We start from the raw sequence: 18,655 nt of genomic DNA, 5'->3' as shown, positions 1-18,655 counted from the left end.
TGTGTGTGTGTGTGTTTGAGTGTAGGACATCTTACTTGCAATCTGGCCCAACAGGAGAGAGGCATCTGTATGTATGGTAGCAAAGTAACATGCAGTGGTTGTTCCGTTTCTCAAAGTCCTTTTCTGTAAAGCACAGGGATCATATTACAGGATTAAAACTACATTTCAAACATTTTTTTCTCTTTTCTTTACGTTGTTAAGCCACTTAAACGTTCACACCCTTCTCAAATCACACAGCTGTGTGACAATAGAGGGGACATCAAGTAAAACCCATCAAACATACTGGTAGTGTGTCACAGAGGGACAACCAGTGGCTGAATTTTAATGACCACTTATTTCACGAAGCTAGCAAACAAACTCACCACTACTTGGGTGTAGACTCTGTGGGCAAACCCTAAGTCCTTGAAGCGTGACTCAACAGGAAAGGTGTAGGTATTGAGCCACTGCAGTAAGGGCATGTCCAGGGCTGTGCCGGCGTAGCTGTACTGGGATGCATGGATGTGGGTGTCCACCATACCCGGCATGAAGAACTCACTGAAGCAAAACATGAAAATGGTTCAGACATACAGTACTGTTTTTATGGCCTATGCAAGATATGATGCATTGATGCATGTCATGTTTTAGATTCAAGGGGTTCAATAAATATAATTACTGATGCAGAAGAGTTTGTGTTCCCATCTGCAACTTCACCCAAACACAGTGACTCTCTGACTCAGTAAGGTCATGTAATTCAAAATGTTCATTCATTTCCATATTTGACTTACTGTTGTTCAAGTTGAGTAATTTCAGGCGGACTGAATCCAAAAGTCTGAGACAGTCTGTCAAACTCTGTGCCCTTCCCAATGAAGGCAATCTGATGGCAGAATAGAAATTAGAGTTATTGGAATAAAGTACAAAAAAATGTTTGCAAGGTGGGATGGCATAAAACATCTTAAAGCTACTGTGTAGGCTTTGGCTCACATTTAGCTTTTAAATCAACAATTTCTGTAATTAAAAAAAATATGCTTGCCATAGCTCTATGATTCACCTCCTTGATAACCTAGTTGTCCACATGCTGTATTCTTTCTCCGGATGGTTTAAGTACGTCGTATGAATTGTAATCACACGATGCATTTGAAGAGGATACTTCAGTCATTAAGGTTTTTGTGCATGAGAGCTTACTGTGGGCCAAATTGTTAAAGTTGCTCAGCAACGGCTCACTGTAGGAGACAATTACGTTATTGTGTAACAGATTTACGCTTTATCCATTTGGAAGACGTCTTTTTATACCAATGTGTCCCAAATGTAACGTTTTTGCGCAATGTTTAGGAGCAGATATAGATAATTATCAATTCATAAATAAACGCATATGTCGACGTATGAGCTCGCAGTTCTGTTTTCCAAACCATACATGGTGAAGTTTTTTTTAATCACTCCTAAATCCGACCAAAAACTGTTTCAGCTATTTCATAATCTGACAAACCTTTCCTTCTGTATCCACTCCCAGGAGCGCATCTTCCAGGATCTGCAGCGGTGCTTGCTGTGTCGAGTGGACAAATGTTCCCCTGTAGACGTGCCTAATGTCGGTAGTAGGTCTGTTAGAGTTCGCCATCCCTTCAATAGATCAGTCGGCGTCGAGCTGTGAGATACTTGCAGCAGCAACAGCGCACCGGGGTTTTGTCCTCGGAGACCTCTGATCACCAGGACGCACGAGGACGCACGACTCCACCTGACTGCGAAGACAATCTGCAGCCAATGAGCAGATAGGGTGTGTATGTGTGTGTTGTTATCTGGCCTATCGTCAAGTTGTTATGGTATAACTAGAAACTAGTCACATAGTCTCCCAAAGAATGAGTCACTCAGCTACAGAAGACGTTTTCAGTTTGGTTTTTCTTTTACAATTGATTCCACATGGCGATCGATATCAATCAGGTACAGCACTCACTCACTGTACGCGCCTTTGGACTGTGTCGGTTAATAATTCACCACAGTGACCAAACAGGCTAACATCTGGACAAATGTAGAAAAAAAACACGACACTTGATTGTCCAATTCTCCTGCGCAATTTTATATAGTGATACGTTGTTTGTGCAAAATATCCGTCTCCACGTCAGTTTTTATTTTTATTTTTTTAAAGAATGATGAGTGTATCCCTGAAATGAATGAACCTAACAGCTCAGTCTCTGCACTGGTGGGCAGAATCTCTCAATAATTAGGTCATCTGTCACTAATGCAAGTTTTTTGTTTTCCTCTCTCCTCATCATAAACATTGGTTGTTGTCATCTTGGAAGACAATACCTCAGTAGGGTATGACAATAAGATATATCACTGGTAAAGAGATAATGAATAGATCTAAGTTTGGATATCTATCTATCTATCTATCTATCTATCTATCTATCTATCTAGCTTCCACACTGGTTCCTGGTAAGCTGCAGAAGCTATATATGGATCCCTTGAAAGAGGACCTTCTGTACCATCTGTCTTTGAAGAGTGACAGCAGCAGATCTAAGTCCAAACATACAAGTGGGTGCACAAAATAATATGAACATTTCCTCTTGACTGTGAACTTGAATTCTTCTTCTAAAAATTTGGCCCGTCTGTCATGTGCCAGTCAGCAAATATACATCTTCATACCACTGTTGGGTAACTTTTTGTTCCTCTTTGTCAGTATATTTTACCCTTGTTTGGTAGCCTATACTTTGCCACAGTGTTTGAGACGTTTCCTCATATTAAACATGTTTCCACAGCATTTTATATTTCAACTTAATTATGAACAAAGTTATTACGGAAATAAAGAGATAAAATCTAGTTAATATATTGGTAATAACAGTTCAAATGTTTTGCTAATGTTAAGTTAAAATTTTGGTAGTGTAGTAATAGTGTGGTAAGAACAGGCCAATTTATAGTATGATGAGGGTAATAAAAAGGGGATATTGTAGCTTTAATACCCCCACAGGCACAATTGACATTTATCTTGCCTTACCATGTCAAACATTCCTTCTTTCTGGATAGAACATTTTTGTTTTCTTTCTTTAACATGGTGATTTACCAGGGAACAGAGAGCAGTTTCTCTGCGAATCACAGCTGGTGAATGAGAAACCACTTTTCTCCCCTTCATTTCACTTTTTATATTGTCTTTGACCACTTTCTGATTCATGTTTAAGGGGTTCATAATTTTCCGAAACGCATATATGTATGTTCAACCAAGTACTCAATGCGTAGCTCACACACCCCACAGTGAGAAGTATAATGAAGATGAATGACAGATGATGCCCATTATGGCAGATAACACCACCCAGACAGGGTGCTGAACAATATACAGTAACATATGGCAAAATGTGCAGATCTGCAAGGTGTGGAGTGCAGTACAATGAGTATGGATAAAATATTAGAAACACCAGCATTGCAACTTGGCAGCACCAGAAAAACTGAACATCACAACCCTCATGGATTTATTACAGGGCTGTTGTATTAGACTGCATTAGTTGTAACTTGCAACTGAGTGATATACAATATGATGTCACTTAATATGGCAAACATAAACAGCGCTGGGTTTCGTTATTACTGCGTTAGTCTAGACTGAAGGTTTAACAGCAGTTACTCAGATAGTTCAGTATCCATAGTTACGACAGAACTTTAAGTCACGAGTGTATAAGCAGAACAAAGCCATGTGAGAAATATATTAAGCACTATAGGGAATCCTATGAGCTCAGTGATTCCATCCATGTCATAGCATCCCATACTTTCTAACAAGGAAGTAAAGTATGAAATATTGCCACATTCTTTTAAATTTATCAGCCTCACATGATGAATGAAAACACACGCTCTCTTGGTGACATCAACTTTTCAGTGTAACTGCAGGTTACTCGAGGAAGGGAAATGTGAAAGGCAGCTAAAAATAATTTAAAAAATGAGAACATGACTGCTTTAGCATCCTACAGAAAAAAAAACTTGTTGCAGCCTTTCTTGGAAAGTTTTAATTATTTTTGACAGATTCTAGTGAAAGTTGAAAAGTTGGAGCAGTTTTTATTGATCTTTTAAAGTTTTGGATGTCAACAGCACCACCATCAGAACTGTCCCTATGTGGTATACAATAGTATGTTGAGTATATTGTGTGGAAAAAATTGCAGCAACAAAGTGTGTGCATTTAAAGGTGATCTATACTTTATTTAAACTTTAAAGTTTAAATGAAAAGGAACGGTGATGGGCAAACCCCATTTTAAAATGTGCAGATTGCACATTTATAAATCATTTTAAAGGAAAGCAATTATATATTTTTTATTTATTTTTTACTCTAGAGGGGAAGATAAAAGTCTACGTGCTAGACAAGGCCAAAACAGAGTGAATAATTTGAATACGGCTCAGCCTTCCAAAAAAGGAGAAGCTACAGTGTCCTATCTAGAACCAGTGCTACTGTAGAAACATGGCAGTTCAACATGGCAGCTTTTGAAGGAGAGGACCAGCTCGCTCTTTAGATAAAAGCAGAGGCCAAAATATTAGAAACACTTCTCTTTATAACACAATTCAACAGAATCCTAAACTACAGCCTCCAAAAGTATCAAAAGTTAAATAAACACCTCTCAACAATAAAAACCGATCACAACCTCTGTAAATGTAGGATTTATTGCAGGACTGTGCTATTAGACTGCATTAGTTATAGCTGGGCATATGCATGACGGTTAACATTTCAGTCAGTTCCTGATACCCTGCCAACGCCTCTACTTCTGCTTTTAGTGCTGCTGATACTTCAAGGCCACTATTAGGTTATTGTGAAATAAACACAGCAACCATTTTGACATGAATTAGTAGGGTAAACACAGGGATTGTTAATTATACTATTTAAGGTCCCATTCCATTCAGGTCAAGCAGAGTCATGAAACGAAACAAAATATGGAGATACAGGGTTTCCAGTACATTGTACAGCCCATTCACCTTCATTCATGGTATATAAGGCCCTTTAAATAAAAAATGAAATGTCATCAAAAATATTCCTGAATCATCAGGTAGCTTTTGTCTTCTCAACTTCTTCATACTGTACTTGATTGGAAAACTTGTTTTGTATGTATGTGAAGTTAAAAAAAAGCCCACAAGAACCCTGTAACTGTCTTTAGTCTTTAAAGCTGACTCGGGAAACATCTGGGAGGACATCGGACTTGTCCTGTGTCTTCTTTGGTTCTGAATCCTCTCCCGTATCATCATCACTATCTCTGAGGTCATTTAAGTCATCATCATCATCATCATAATCATCATCATCATCATCATCACTGTCCAAGCCATCCATGTCCTTCTTCCCTCGTCCACGTCCTTTCTTTTTCTGTTCACCATCTTCTTCTTGCTCTTTATCGTCCACCTCTGAGTTTACTCTACACCGTGAGAGAAAAACAAAATGAGGCTATGCTATGTTTATTGTCCTCTTAAAAGGGAACAATCCCTCAGACTTTTTTTAATGTCACAATGTAAACAAACAAATATGTGAAATGTGTATGGGAATAAATGGATGACAAGATTTTTAATGAAAACAGTTTGACAGCATCTTCATGTAATGCCTTTCACAGAATGAGTTCAGCGATTTCTAAGAAACAGTTGTAATGTGTCTCATTGTCCACAAGATGGCAGACTTGCAGCAGGATTTACTGTATGTGATTAACAGTGATGAAAAATACAAAGATTGACTTCATAAAAAGATTTTATCCTGCTTCCAAGTACAGAAAACATGCACCACATTTCTTACAGTCATTTAATTCATATACGATGAGAGGACACGTGATATTAATGGCTTCTTTATGAGTCACTGATGGTAAAGTGGGCAAGAAAAATGAAACATGAAATTGGCTACATTAAATAGGGATAGATTTTCTCAATAGTATTTTATGTATTATGTATGTATGAATCTGCACACACAAACACTCTTAATAAATAATAAAGGATCACTCACGGAATAACGATATCTTCTTTCTTCCCACACTTGCAGCAGATCTCTAGCTGAAGGGAACATGGCTTACAAATGATGTGATACGCATCCTTCACAGTCTTCTGAGAACACTTGACGCTGAAAGAAGCAAACAAACATACACAAATGTCATCGGTTTTCACACTGCGGTCCTCTCGTCTTTTGTTCCCTCCCCAAAATTAAAACATGAATGACACATCCAAAACACAACACTTTACAACGCATACAAGACTGTGCGAGTCTGACTCATGCAAGCAGGACATAGCTGGACATATGCAGGACGGCAACAACAAAACAAAATGTCCCAGTGTCCCTTGCATTGTACTTGCCACCTGGTTTGCTACAAGCATGTATGTGTAAGTGTGGTTTAGATTTCCAGTGGCTCCTTTTATCTGGGATTCCCCTCCAGACATATATTAAAACAATAATCTGCTTGGAACAATAATTTAAAATTCAAAAATATATGAATATGATCATTTTGTTCATTTGTTAAGTTTTCCAGCTGGACACAAGATGTCTCCTATTTCACACATCACATTCTCAGTGTATGAGCACTGGTGGCTTAACGCTTCTACATCACACTTAAACTTAAGTCGCATACTGGACCAGGATTGACTTCAAAATGATTTGTGATGTCAATGTGATTTTCAATGAAATGGTGAATCTGAATACATCCTTCTGTCGGCACTCTGCACATACATCATTCTGCACTGTGAAGCTCAAACATCACACGGTAGAACAAGAAGAAAAACAGTTTCGAGTGGAGGGAGGACATTAACATTTCTGATGTAGCCTGACCAGAAGCCAAAAATCCCTCCATAATGATTTTATAACAGTATAATGGGGAAATTAAGCAATTCTTAGTGTGTTTCTGTTCATAAATGAGTACACAGATGATCTAACTGATAAGTATAATCATAATCCATGTTGATTATCTTGTTTGTGCAACAATTACATGCTTGTTTACTGTTGACAGATCAGATGAGATGTGAGCAGTCATGAGCAGTTGTAGCAGTGCTGATAGTGTACTCACCATTTTCGAGGCTGTGTAAGTGACTTGTATTTGTTGTACTTCACTTTCCACTCAAGAACACCCTTACAGTGTTGACAGAGCCCATCGTGGGTCTTTGATTTAGCTTTCTACAATAAAGCAAACACATGGTGGAAATGTTCAAATAATAATGTCAGAACATTGCTTTGACAAACCAGCAGAGAAAAAGACAGGATTTATAGCACATGCATCATTACTGACAACAATGACAGAAGATTTCTTAAACAAACAATCAAAATATTTTATTTTTATAGACAATTTCTAAACAATACTACAACAATGTCATTTCAGCTACTGGCAGACAAAAATAAGCCTATTGTGAACTCTACAACAATGTGAATGCAAACGTTTAAAGTGCCTTTAGTTGAGCTCAGTACCATGCAGGGTACACATCACCTATCACTCCGAGGTTCACACACCTTCACTTGTACAGTCGCTCCGTACTTGTCGTTTTTGAACGCAGCGCTGTTCTGATGCTTCTGGGCTCTGGACCGAGACACGTTGCCTTTCTGAGAACTCATCTTCTTTTCCACTTGTTTTTTACTTACACATGTTGAGAGGGCACACAAATCCAAACACCACGCCGGAGAGAGCGAGAGAGAGCCCTAACCCGGAAGAAGTACGAGCACGTCATGAAACGTCATTGAGGTCAAAACCAGATTTTTTTTAAAGTGTTTAAAATAAACGAAGACAGTAAGCTGTTTGTTAGAATAAAACGAATTTCCAAACAAGCACGATTTAAAAAAAATAAATACGCTTAATAAAATAGTTAAACGCCAATGACGTCACCTGACTGACCGTTTGAAACCCCTTTCTCGGTGCTGATTGGTCGGTGCCGCGCAATAGTAATCTCTGGTTGGTTCTCCAAAACGTCAATCAAAACATTCGCTCATCACGCTGCGGCGTCGCCAGGGACCGCCCACAATTAGCCACGCGCTGTGCCATTGGTGGGCACGGCTTCCTCAACCTCTTTGCTATTGGTCCGCACAGCTGTCAATCACGACCTATCCTTCCCTGGGAGATAACAGGCGGAGTGAAATTCACAACGAAGGCGGTGATGTTTCGGAGCCAAGTGATACTGCCGCGAACTGTCTGACAAATCACCGCGGACGCGTGACACGAATTTAGTTGATTTCAGACCTTTATTGGAGTCACCCATGTCGCTGCTGAGCTGTATAGACTTGAACGTTTTGAATGAATCGATCTCGTTATCATTTAGGACCATATGTTGAGAACACCGAGCGGAGGAAGAAACGGCAGTCTGCTCGGAGGGTGTCTGGACCGGGAGGACGAACTCGGAGCTGTGGTGCCCAGAGGGATATTCACACTCAACGGTGACATCGCCAACAAATAGGACACGGAACAGAGGCTAATCTGGCCGAGGATAACCTTGTCAATCTCCTGGCGTCGAGAAGAAGATAAATTAGTTGGGTAGTAGCTCGGTTGCGAAGATAACACCTGACTACTGCGACGTTGGTCAATACTGTCAACCTCTCAAAATAGAAAGAAAAACACAACAAGCGTCCGGCCGCCGTCCAGGTAATGTTGGGATCACTTCACCCGCTCTGTGTTAATGAGGGAAACACACGCACATTTGCATGCTTAGTGTTGCTGACTAATTGGCCCATCACACTTGACAATAAAGTGTGTGTGTGTGTGTGTGTGTGTGTGTATGTGGCAACTGGATATTAAGCCTCCACAAACCAGCCCAGAGTCGTTGTAATCTCACTGAACACATTGCTGCCTCCACCACCATTTTACAGTAAATCGCTGTGGGGCTCCATTCTGGCTCCTTTAGCTGGAGACCAAGGACTATTTTGGGGGAGGAAATATGGGAAGCAAATATCCTCCACTGTGTATTTTGCTGCTGCCTGCTCCTTTTGGATGCCACAGCATCTTGCAGCAGCAGCAGAAGTATTCATAGATTACAAGTGCTTATAAAAAAGTATTCACTCTAAACAATCTCTGGTACAGCCAATTCTTTAAAGAAGTGGCTACAGGTAATTAAGTTGAGCTGAAGTCACATGTGTGTAATCAAGAAGTGATATTGAGCTTCAGTACACATGGATATGGAAGATCCAACAAATCCATTACAAGGTTGTTGGAAAAATACCAATTCCAAAGACTCCAAGACGGTTCCCCAGACTCAAATATGGACAACTGTAAAATAAAAGCTGTAAATCTGCTAAAGCCATCGTAGAAAATTGAGCGTGCAAGAAGAGTACTGGCAAAGAAAGCCACCAAGAAGCCTACAGCCAATCTGTAGCTTCTTGTGTGGACGAGATGGGCAACATTTGCAGCATATTCTGCAGCGTCACCAGGAGTTACCAACATACCAACATACCAACCTGTCATCATTGATAGGTTGGCATGTTGGAGGATTTCCAGTTGCAAAGACAACAAACAACGGTGTCATTTCTTACTTGTAGCATCTTCTTTGGAAATACAATCCACACACTGATCTGCTTCAGCCTATTCAAAAGGGCATGTGTAGTTATGCAGAGTCAAATTACAAAAAAAGCCCCCCCCCCATCTCTCAAAAGCACCTGGATATCTAAAAGGTAGCCTTAGGTGAGGGTCCAGGTGCAGGGCGAAACAAGAAAGCCTTTTAAGTCAATACTGTCTGAGTGGTTGTGGAGCCAATCACAGTCAGGCCTCTTTTTATTTATTTTTTTATGATGCTGGCTGAAGAGAGTCATGTATTCTGTAGAAGAGAATTGATAGTGTGTGTATAAAAAAAAAAGGACAGCAGCCTGGCTTCAGCCCCCGGTCACGGAAACCCCATGCTTTTCCACTTAACAAAGATAAGTGTTTATATTCTTGGAGAAAGCATCATTCAGTAGTTTCTGTGGCACGAATTTGCTCTTGTGGTGTTTTCCTTGTGATCAATCTGCAGGGGATGCAGTGGCAAATGAGCCTTTTTAGTTCTTTGACAGAGCCCAGCTGCTGTCTAAGGTTATATCTGTTCTTTCTCTCGTTCTTATCCTCTCAAAGACAATTCTTACTAATCTAATCTACCGATGAAATGTACTTGTTTCTATTTCTATCGTCCCTCTCTCTGTCACAGAGTTTTGAGGATGAACCACTTATCCCTCAGCGAGCTATGTTGCCTGTTCTGCTGTCCACCGTGCCCCAGCAAGATCGCCTCTAAGCTGGCCTTCCTGCCCCCAGAGCCCACATACAGCCTCATGTCTGATGACAGTGGCAGCCGGTGGACTCTGCACCTCTCTGAGCGCGCCGACTGGCAGTACTCGTCCCGCGAGAAGGACGCCATCGAGTGTTTCATGACACGCACCTCGAGAGGAAACCGCATTGCCTGCATGTTTGTCCGCTGCTCGCCCAGCGCCCGATACACACTATTATTCTCCCATGGAAACGCAGTGGACTTGGGTCAGATGAGCAGCTTCTACATTGGCCTGGGTTCGCGCATCAACTGCAACGTCTTCTCCTACGACTACTCGGGTTACGGAGCCAGTTCTGGGAAACCCTCGGAGAAGAACTTGTACGCCGATGTAGACGCTGCCTGGCAGGCGCTGCGGTCACGGTAAGGAGAGATGATGATGATGATGGATGAGGGGATAGGGGAGAACCTCTGCACAGATGTTGGCACAGCCTGTAGAGAAAGGACGCAGCGATTGATTAGCAGCGATAAATGCATCAGTATAGCACACAGACCCTAAATGGCAGTGCAGAAGAGTCTTGACAGATGTTAGGAGACGGGTGAGTTAAGCCCCATGAATGCTTTAAAACTTTGTGACATAAAGAGATGAAAAGTTGAGTTGAAGATGTGAGGAGTCTCCAGAAGGCGCTGGGTGGAGGGAGACCGGGCCTGATAAAACCATGGGTGGAGTTGATGAGGAATGGTTTAGTAGGGATGACATGATGTTCTTGTAGGCGATAATAAGGACCGTGTTTTCTATGATTATGCTGCCCAGCCATATGTAGGTGTGAGTGGGCGCTCTGCTGCATCTTTTTGCTCTGCGGGCTATGAATAGACTGATATTTATTGGCCGATATTCGACCTCTGTCGATTTGCAGTCCGTATCTGTGCTTTTCCAGCTGATGAAACGTGCTCCTTCTGCTTCAGGGCTTTTTGTTGATGAGGTCTGCATGAAACCATAGCTTTATAATGATGATGAAACTTTTTTTCCCCCCCCTTTTTCATAAAGCAGGTAAGAAATGATATGACAAACAGAGACTGTATGCAGACAACTATTGCTTATTTAAAGCAGCTACAAGAAGTTTTTATTTAAGTTTTCATCATCTTATTGTCGCGTTAATGTTTCGACGTCCTCGAGGGGAATCCGACCGAATTCAACCTGGTTGCAGGTGTTGGTAGCATTAAGAATAACTATATATAAATGATGATCTTGTACGTTTATGTAGGTCGTATAGAGGCATCGGTCTTAAATTGAGACAACCAGTTTAAAGACTCCTTGTAGAGCGTTTAAATATAAATAATTATCTACCTGAAACCCCACATGGTCTACCACTACTTAGACTCTTCTCTCAACTTCAGTCACTTCACACAGACGGCGCCGTTCTACCTGAGCCGCAGTGGTCATCAGTCTGTTTTTTTTAAACCCCGTGTCCCCCACTTCCTTCCATCTTTGTTTAACCCTGGCGTCATCTCCTCCTTTTGTCTTTATGCAACACTATAGACATTGTGGTCTGTGGCTCTGGGGCTGCTTTGGAGCGGGGCCACGTTTGTTGCCTCTGTATCGAGGTCCAACAAACATTAAATGCATACGCGTGTGTAGAGTTAAAGCAATAAGTTGAGTAATAGAATTGTCCAGTAACCGAAATTTAACTGGCAGCTGTTTTGATTATCGATTATTTGTTCGGGGTCAAGAAAAAATGGCCAACATTTGCTGGTTTCAACTTCCAAACAATGATAGCAAACTAAATGTCTTTGGGTTTTAGACCGTTGATCAGACAAAGTAAGCAATATAAATATTACAGCTTGGGGTTTGGGTAATTGCGATGTGCTTTTTTTTCACAAATAAGGCCTAAAGGAAATAGTTGATACATTAAACAATAAGGAAAATAACTTAATTGCCGCCCTGTACTGTACACATTCATACAATAGAGATGTGTTTTCTCTGCTTAAACAAGAACACAGTCACACACCTGTTTTCATAGAGACCAGGATGTGGAGGAGGAGTGTACAATGTTTGTGTGTGCGACTGAAAATAATGTGTCCATCATTTTTGCATTTTTGTTTATGTGGACGAGCGGGAAATAAAAGTTCACCCAGTAGGCCTTTTTGTTTTTGTATACTTCCTGCTGGAAGACAAACAAATGACTAAGAGAGGAGATGGGGAACATTGGCTCGGAAAAAAACTAAAAAAAAGGCTGGAAGAGAAGAGCCAAAGCAGTGTAAATCAACCGCAAAGAGAAAAACTAGGCTTCTAGTGTTGAGTGCTCCTCCTGTGTGCTGTGATGGTGATGTGGGTGTATGTTCTTTCTGAGGTAAATGAGGGTGTTGGCACTGCAGAGAAGTGCTGATGGAAACCACTGGTAAGTCCACTTGCAACAAAATGTTACTGTTTCTTAGCTGCTGACTTTTGCTGTGAATCTCTCTCAGCCCTTGTTTTACATTTTACACCATCTACCATTAAACAGAAGATACGGAGTGGCCTTCTGTAAATAAGGGCCTTTGAATAAGGAAGCTGGCAAGTTAAACAGGAAACTCTTGATCATAAAGGTTCTACATACAGGAAATAGGCCACTGCTGCGAAGAAGAACCTGCTTTTCTGGTGACCACACGCTGTGTATGCAATCAAACGCATTCAGTCTGCTTAATGTTGAAACCTTTCTCTCAGTTGCGTTTTCAATTTGCCCCACACAGTTTTACCAAAGCTTTCGAATGTGATCGAAAAGAAGAATAAGAAACCCGTTCTCTTTCTTGAAAGAGAAAGGAGTACTTACTGCTGCTGTGTTGTTTCGGCTCCTTATTATTTTCCAGCGTACTTTCTTATTTTTGGACACAGTAAGAAATCTCCTGCTCCCAAACCGGCGCAGAAATTAGCTTTGAAATTTCATTTAATCTCATCGAAGCAGAACACACTCTTCTTGACATGAATGCAAAAACTGTTGGCTGCTCTGTTTTTATGTAAGCTCAGTTATATAGTTTTAGATACTAAAAAAACATTTGCATGGTGTAACTTATAACTGCACACAGCGTGGCCCAGGCTCTGTTCACCGTCTGTAGAGATGCATGATGTTGAAGTTATTATTGTATATTGAAAGCTCTTAATCCACAGAGAAACGCGCCGTCCGGGTAGACTACAGTCCATTACATGTGGTTGGCCTGGTTGTGCGTCACTCAGAAAACAGCCAATCAGAAGGGAGGCTCATTCATATTGGCAAGACAAACACAACACAAAACGCCCTGTTCTTGCTAGAGATCCAGAGAGAAGCATGAGAGAGGAGAAGTGAAGATTTTAGTACTCAAAACTTCAAATAAAACACCAGGAAAGTGTAAAATATGAGACCTTTTTATGTATATTGTTACATATAACGAATTTTGATTAAGAGATGGACAGTGCGTCTTTCACAGTGATCTAAACTTGTCCAGCACTGAGATCATAGTTCAGATTCTCATTGGCTCTACTAATTTGAGTAAGCCAACAAAACTTTTCCACCTTGATCAGATGGGGTGGCAATAACTAGTCATACTGAAGGCTCTGGGCTTGTAACAGCTGTAACAAGGCAACTTTTCTGCATGTGATGTTAATTAGGGCTGTAACTAATGATTATTTTTATCAGTGATTCATCTGTTGTTAATTTTTCTTGATTAACTGATCAGTTGTTTGGTTCATAAAATGTCATAAAATAGGGAGAACATTTTGATCACTGTTTCCCAAGGTAACGCCCTCAAATGTCTTGTTTTGGTTAGTGACATAGAGGACTAACGAAAGCAAGAAAATATTCACATTTGAGAAGCTGAAATTAGAGAATTTGGCCTATTTTTGTTTAAAAATATGGCTCAAAACAATTTATCAATTATCAAAATAGTTGCATATTCATTTAATTGACAGCTAATAATCAGCTAATCTGTGCTATTATGTTAATCAGCAGTTTATTTAAAAAGGGTAGAGCAGATATAAGCTCTACATCAGTCTCAGACACTGTATCATGACTTTATAGTTTAATCAGGGAAAAACCTCTGAAAGATCAGATGAGACGGGCAAAATTTGTTATTCTAACTTGTCATGACATTTCTATTGGATCCCCATTCTACTGATGCCGCAGTGAGAGCTTAAAACAAAGCATGTCTGTCTGAATAAAGCCATATGGAGAGCTCCTCATTTGTATGTGCTGGAAAAATACAGACGGCACTTTAAATGCAAAGATAAGAGTAGGGCGTGATGTTCGAATACACCTTTTAAACCAATCCATACGCTTTATTAACACTAACAAACAGACACATTGGGCACTCTGGGGCTGGGCACGAAGACATCCTGCACAGGACGCTACTCTTCTCCATTTAAAAACCAAAAAAGATCGACAATTCAAAACAGTTCGTTGGTTATTTATAAGTCTATTTTGCATATTTTTTTGGCTTAACCAAATGACAAGCGTCGAGTACACTTTGTGGTTGGGTTACGTCATTCACTGGCAACAATCTCCTCTTCCTTTATTGCCATGTCAGTGTCACTCTTTCTGTCTGTGAGACCTCTGCTGCTCTCCAGTTACAGTATATATTATGTTAATGGTCCGGCTGTCAGGATTGTCAACACTCGCTACTTATGCTGCCACGCATCAAACTTTCTTGGTTGGTGATACTGCGCTATAGCCTCCAAACCCCTGGCTTTTTATCAGCGCAACAGGCACTCAACAGGATTCTTCACAACTATGTAGGCCTAGTTGCTAGCTAATCACCAGAATTCAAATGTGGAACTTCAATTCTCATTCCTGGGCACAACTTAAAAGGGATTTATTAACAGAAAATATGATGGAAGTCTTGCGCACATTTTTTTGTCTGGCATATCTTTCTGCTTTTGTACGTGCCTAACCTTTTATTGTAGAATATTAAAAGCTTAGTGTCAGCGAGGCCCCTAGTTTGATATTATCTGCCTTTTTGACTCAGCTGTGTGTGTCTGATGGTTTGAGGGTTGTGCCAGATTCATAATTGACTGTCTATGCGATAGAAAGAGGGTACAGCCGAGCCTTTTGACCCTGCTGAACACGAATCAACTAGATTGTGTTTATCACATCAAAAGGCCTCTCTGCATGGCCTCACATCAGTCGGCTGCATACATCCCTCGTGCATGTCTCTCTTGTTAGATCAGACTGAAGAAGCGAGCGAATCTTTCACTTTCTGTGCTTCTTGTAACTGTCAGTGTCGTTTTTTTTTTTTTTTCTTCTTTTTTTTCTGATTATTTGACATTTTGAACGCACCAGATCCCATACTTTTCTGCAACTGTTTTCTGTGTCATCCAATCTTTTTTTTTTTTGCTTATGATTCAGCAGTCAGCAAATTCAGCTTCTCGCCAGTGTTGACACGCTTGTGTAGGCTGCGTTCACTTCGCTCCACAGTCATAGGACCGAGGGTAGCCACCTGTCACACTGCGAACAGTCTAACCACCAAATCCGTGTTCTTTTGTTCAGCCACGGTGGACATGAGGCACTCCCTTTTACCTGAGCAGGAAGTGGGCCAGATGACTCAGTAATTGCTTGAGTCAGGAGGTTTACACACTTGCACTCCCTCCATTATCATACTAAGAATGACTACTTATAGAAGAATGTATCAGGTGTACTATTTGTTGCTCCGCATGAGGGAGAAAAAAAAAGTGTGGGGTTTGAGTAAAGAGTGACAGATCAGCCCACTTTCTCTCTGTGTGTTTGTGTGTGCGTGCGTTTTCCACGACAGAATGGCACTGTATCATTTTCTTTTCCCTCTGAGATGGAGGCGGGCCAGCAGTCAATCCCGCCAGTCTAATATTGAGTGGTAGCCTAGCAACCGATTTCCAATGAGCTTTCAGGCCGAGGTCTTCCCACAGCATGGCAATTGAAAACAAACGGGGAAAAACCTCACTTCCCTGGTCAATGAACTTTATTGATCCAAATCAAAACACCGTCCGTCTTTTTAAGCGTTCGATAGTGTGGAGAACTTCTCGCAAACATTGACACAGAGGGGCCAGCCCAACATGTCTATGAATTGTTTTCTTTACTTGAAATATCTGTTGTGGTTAGGCTTTAAAGAGGCTGATGTGTGCGTTACGTCAGTTGGGTGAAGTACTCAAGTGCTCATGTGACTCTCCTTATTGCCAACAGGAACAGCTCTTACGCAAGTAAGTTATGATACTGATTATATACTTATTATCCTTGCATCTTCATGTTTAATTCACTTTTTATTTATTTTTAATATGTAGGCATTGATCCACAAACGGAGATCTCAACATCTGTTTATTTTCAAGACAAGTATACAATGGAAGTAAATGAGTAAAAAGATGCTAAGCGTAATAACAGATCATAGGAGCGCTTCACTAAAGACTCCCCCTGCTGTAGTGCAGATGGTACGCTAATCTGTTAAAAATGCCTGTACATATGTTCAGGATATCCTAAAATATCTATTAGTCATAGTGACTGCTACGGGTTGAGAATATTTTTGGTCTTGAGGGGAAAAGAGGTGGGCAGCCAAGAGGGAGCGAGAGACAGAACAGGGGAACGAGGGAGGATGTGATGCATAATAGATTGGATTTGTGTCAGGAGACTAAATTGATGAAGGTCTGGGGGAGGGGTGTAACCATGGAGCATGGGCTGGCTATGGCTTGGGGAGGTCTATTCAAGCTGAAATGCAATGGAGTAAATTGTAGGCTAGCGTTGGCCTGGATCCGGGCTGGTCAAAGGCTGGATCGTGGTGGCGTTTTAACACGAGCACAGCTGCAGATCTGCGCGACCTTTCCTGAATGTGTGAGCGAAAGCCACAGCAGTCCATCAAACGGTGCCAAGATAGTAGGGTGGGTTAGTGGTTGGAGTGACCTTGTTGTACGTGGAAGGTCACAGGTTCAAGCCTTGCATTATTCATTGTTTATTTGTGTGTCCTTGTGAGTGCAAAACACTCGTGCTTACACGATGTTGGTGTAAAGCTGTAAGCCAAGCATGCCAAGTTAGGTCTGGGGAAAGCCTTGCTGCATTTATGGTCCTACATCCTCTCACCTGATGACTAAGCTGTCAGATGGTTTCAATTTACCCTCTGTGTATTGACATCGCATAAGCTTTATATTGTACTGACATCCATGTGGTGAGTTCTTATGAGTATGGGGATTGGCCAGGCTTCAGTGGCCTGATATGGCAAAAGAACATTGACTAGATCAGCATAACGAAAAGGAGATAAGTCAAAGATAACGACAGATAAACATGTACTTAAGGGATACTACGCTGATAAAAACATTCATAACAGTAAACAAATAACAGACTGTTGTGACAATAAGACAGGCCTACAGGCACTGCTGTTTAATGTTCCGCAGTACGCTGGAGTTATGAGGTCTAATTAAACCCAATCATCATTTCTTGTGATCAGATGCTGCCTGTGAACAGTTATGAGTGAGAGAAGTAAGCAACCAACCAACCAAACCCCCCCAATCAAACAATCTCATTACATGTCTCCTGGGAGGAGTTAATATTGAACATCTATTCCAAAATCAACAGAGTGGCGGTGATCTCTCCGATTGCTCAACATGTTCTGTTACTTGTCTGTCCTTCTTTCAAGATCTACTTCACTTCTCTCGACAACGAAGAGTGGGTTGAATTATTAGTCCTCATTAACCAAAGACCGTACACAATAAACATTAACCTGAAAATGAGAAGACAGGATTTACGCCAGATTTAGCTATTAGATCATTTCCATCTGTATGATTTTTACTTAAGTCCCTTGCCCTCGAGCTCTATTATAGATGTATATGTGTATATATGTCTTGTTGACTGTTACCTGAGCTTGAGCCTTGCAACAAAAACTAATTTTACTAAATCTTGCTATACAAAAATACCCTTCTCTCTGTTATTATTTAATTAAATTAACACTGAACCAGGCAAAAGCAGGACTCTACCTTCCATGCTCATCATCGGGAGTGTAGGTCATGGTTGGGCCTCCCGCAAACATTTAGTACTTTTTGTTTTCAGTAATGACACTTTTTATCTTAAATGTCAAAACGCCCAAGGCTCTGAGAAATGGCCTGTCCACAAATCGGACTGGACCAAAGTGGATTCTCATTAGCAGTAATTTATGCTTTATTTTGATGACCGATCATTAGGATTGAACTGAGTGTGAAGATGGCCTTTACTTGAAAATGGTAAAACAAAGCTGTTTGTGACAGATTTTTTTTTTTAGAAGCCGCTAGTCTCTAATCGGACACTTAGAAAGGTCAGTGTCATTTTTTATACAGTTTGTACAAAGACTTGAGATTTTGGCCTCCTCCTCACTATCTCCCTTAAACCGCCACATTATGTTGTATAATGGAAATAAGCTTTCAGTTCATGAATCGTGTGTATCATGGTCAGCCAACCTTGAGAGTTAATGGTGCTGTTAACACCACAGCACCCACCAGCCTGCGCTAAGCCTTGCCAGTATTTTCACCCCTATTTATACTTGATGAAGGCCAGCTAACACACTGACGATAAACAGTTCCTATATTCCTGCTAATGACTGTCTGCAAACTAGACTGTGT

General features: G+C 40.9%; 3 protein-coding genes across 3 annotated transcripts in view; 1 reads left to right on the top strand and 2 right to left on the bottom strand.

Moving 5' to 3' along the window:
* Positions 1-1,800, bottom strand: part of gda (guanine deaminase) — a 10,150-nt gene extending 8,350 nt beyond the window's left edge. Inside the window, exons 1-4 of the mRNA XM_035657714.1 lie at positions 1,463-1,800; positions 765-853; positions 363-534; positions 36-123 (exon numbers count right to left, since the gene is read on the bottom strand). Of these exons, the coding sequence (XP_035513607.1) occupies positions 36-123; positions 363-534; positions 765-853; positions 1,463-1,591 (478 nt within the window). The 5' untranslated portion in view covers positions 1,592-1,800. The remainder of the gene's footprint in view (positions 1-35; positions 124-362; positions 535-764; positions 854-1,462) is intronic.
* A 1,593-nt stretch (positions 1,801-3,393) lies between these two features.
* cunh9orf85 (chromosome unknown C9orf85 homolog) lies at positions 3,394-7,607 on the bottom strand. Its single transcript, XM_035658818.1, has 4 exons — positions 7,400-7,607; positions 6,963-7,069; positions 5,915-6,028; positions 3,394-5,342 (listed from the first exon to the last, which is right to left on the bottom strand). Exons 1-4 carry the CDS (start codon positions 7,499-7,501, stop codon positions 5,087-5,089), a joined length of 579 nt encoding a protein of 192 aa, XP_035514711.1. The 5' UTR covers positions 7,502-7,607; the 3' UTR covers positions 3,394-5,086.
* Positions 7,608-7,878: 271 nt separating this feature from the next.
* The window catches only part of abhd17b (abhydrolase domain containing 17B, depalmitoylase), a gene marked incomplete in the record, with an annotated part of 13,166 nt that continues 2,389 nt past the window's right edge, over positions 7,879-18,655 (top strand). The window contains 2 exon segments of the mRNA XM_035658816.1: positions 7,879-8,519; positions 10,048-10,524. Coding sequence (XP_035514709.1) covers positions 10,058-10,524 — 467 coding nt within the window.

The sequence above is a fragment of the Morone saxatilis genome, unplaced genomic scaffold (genome assembly GCF_004916995.1).
Source record: "Morone saxatilis isolate NCDOM2014 unplaced genomic scaffold, NCSU_SB_2.0 Contig16, whole genome shotgun sequence".
NCBI lineage: Eukaryota > Metazoa > Chordata > Actinopteri > Moronidae > Morone > Morone saxatilis.
Note: the sequence above shows the minus strand (reverse complement) of the source record. Positions and strands in the feature narration are given on the sequence as shown.

What these genes read in the sequence shown, in the direction of transcription:
- cunh9orf85 (XM_035658818.1), bottom strand. Translation starts at nt 7,501, where the DNA reads ATGAGTTCTCAGAAAGGCAACGTGTCTCGGTCCAGAGCCCAGAAGCAT. An exon ending in GAGCGACTGTACAAGTGAAG is followed by an intron (nt 7,070 to 7,399) that starts GTGTGTGAACCT and finishes GCTTTATTGTAG; the next exon opens with AAAGCTAAATCAAAGACCCA. An exon ending in CTTACACAGCCTCGAAAATG is followed by an intron (nt 6,029 to 6,962) that starts GTGAGTACACTA and finishes TGCTTCTTTCAG; the next exon opens with CGTCAAGTGTTCTCAGAAGA.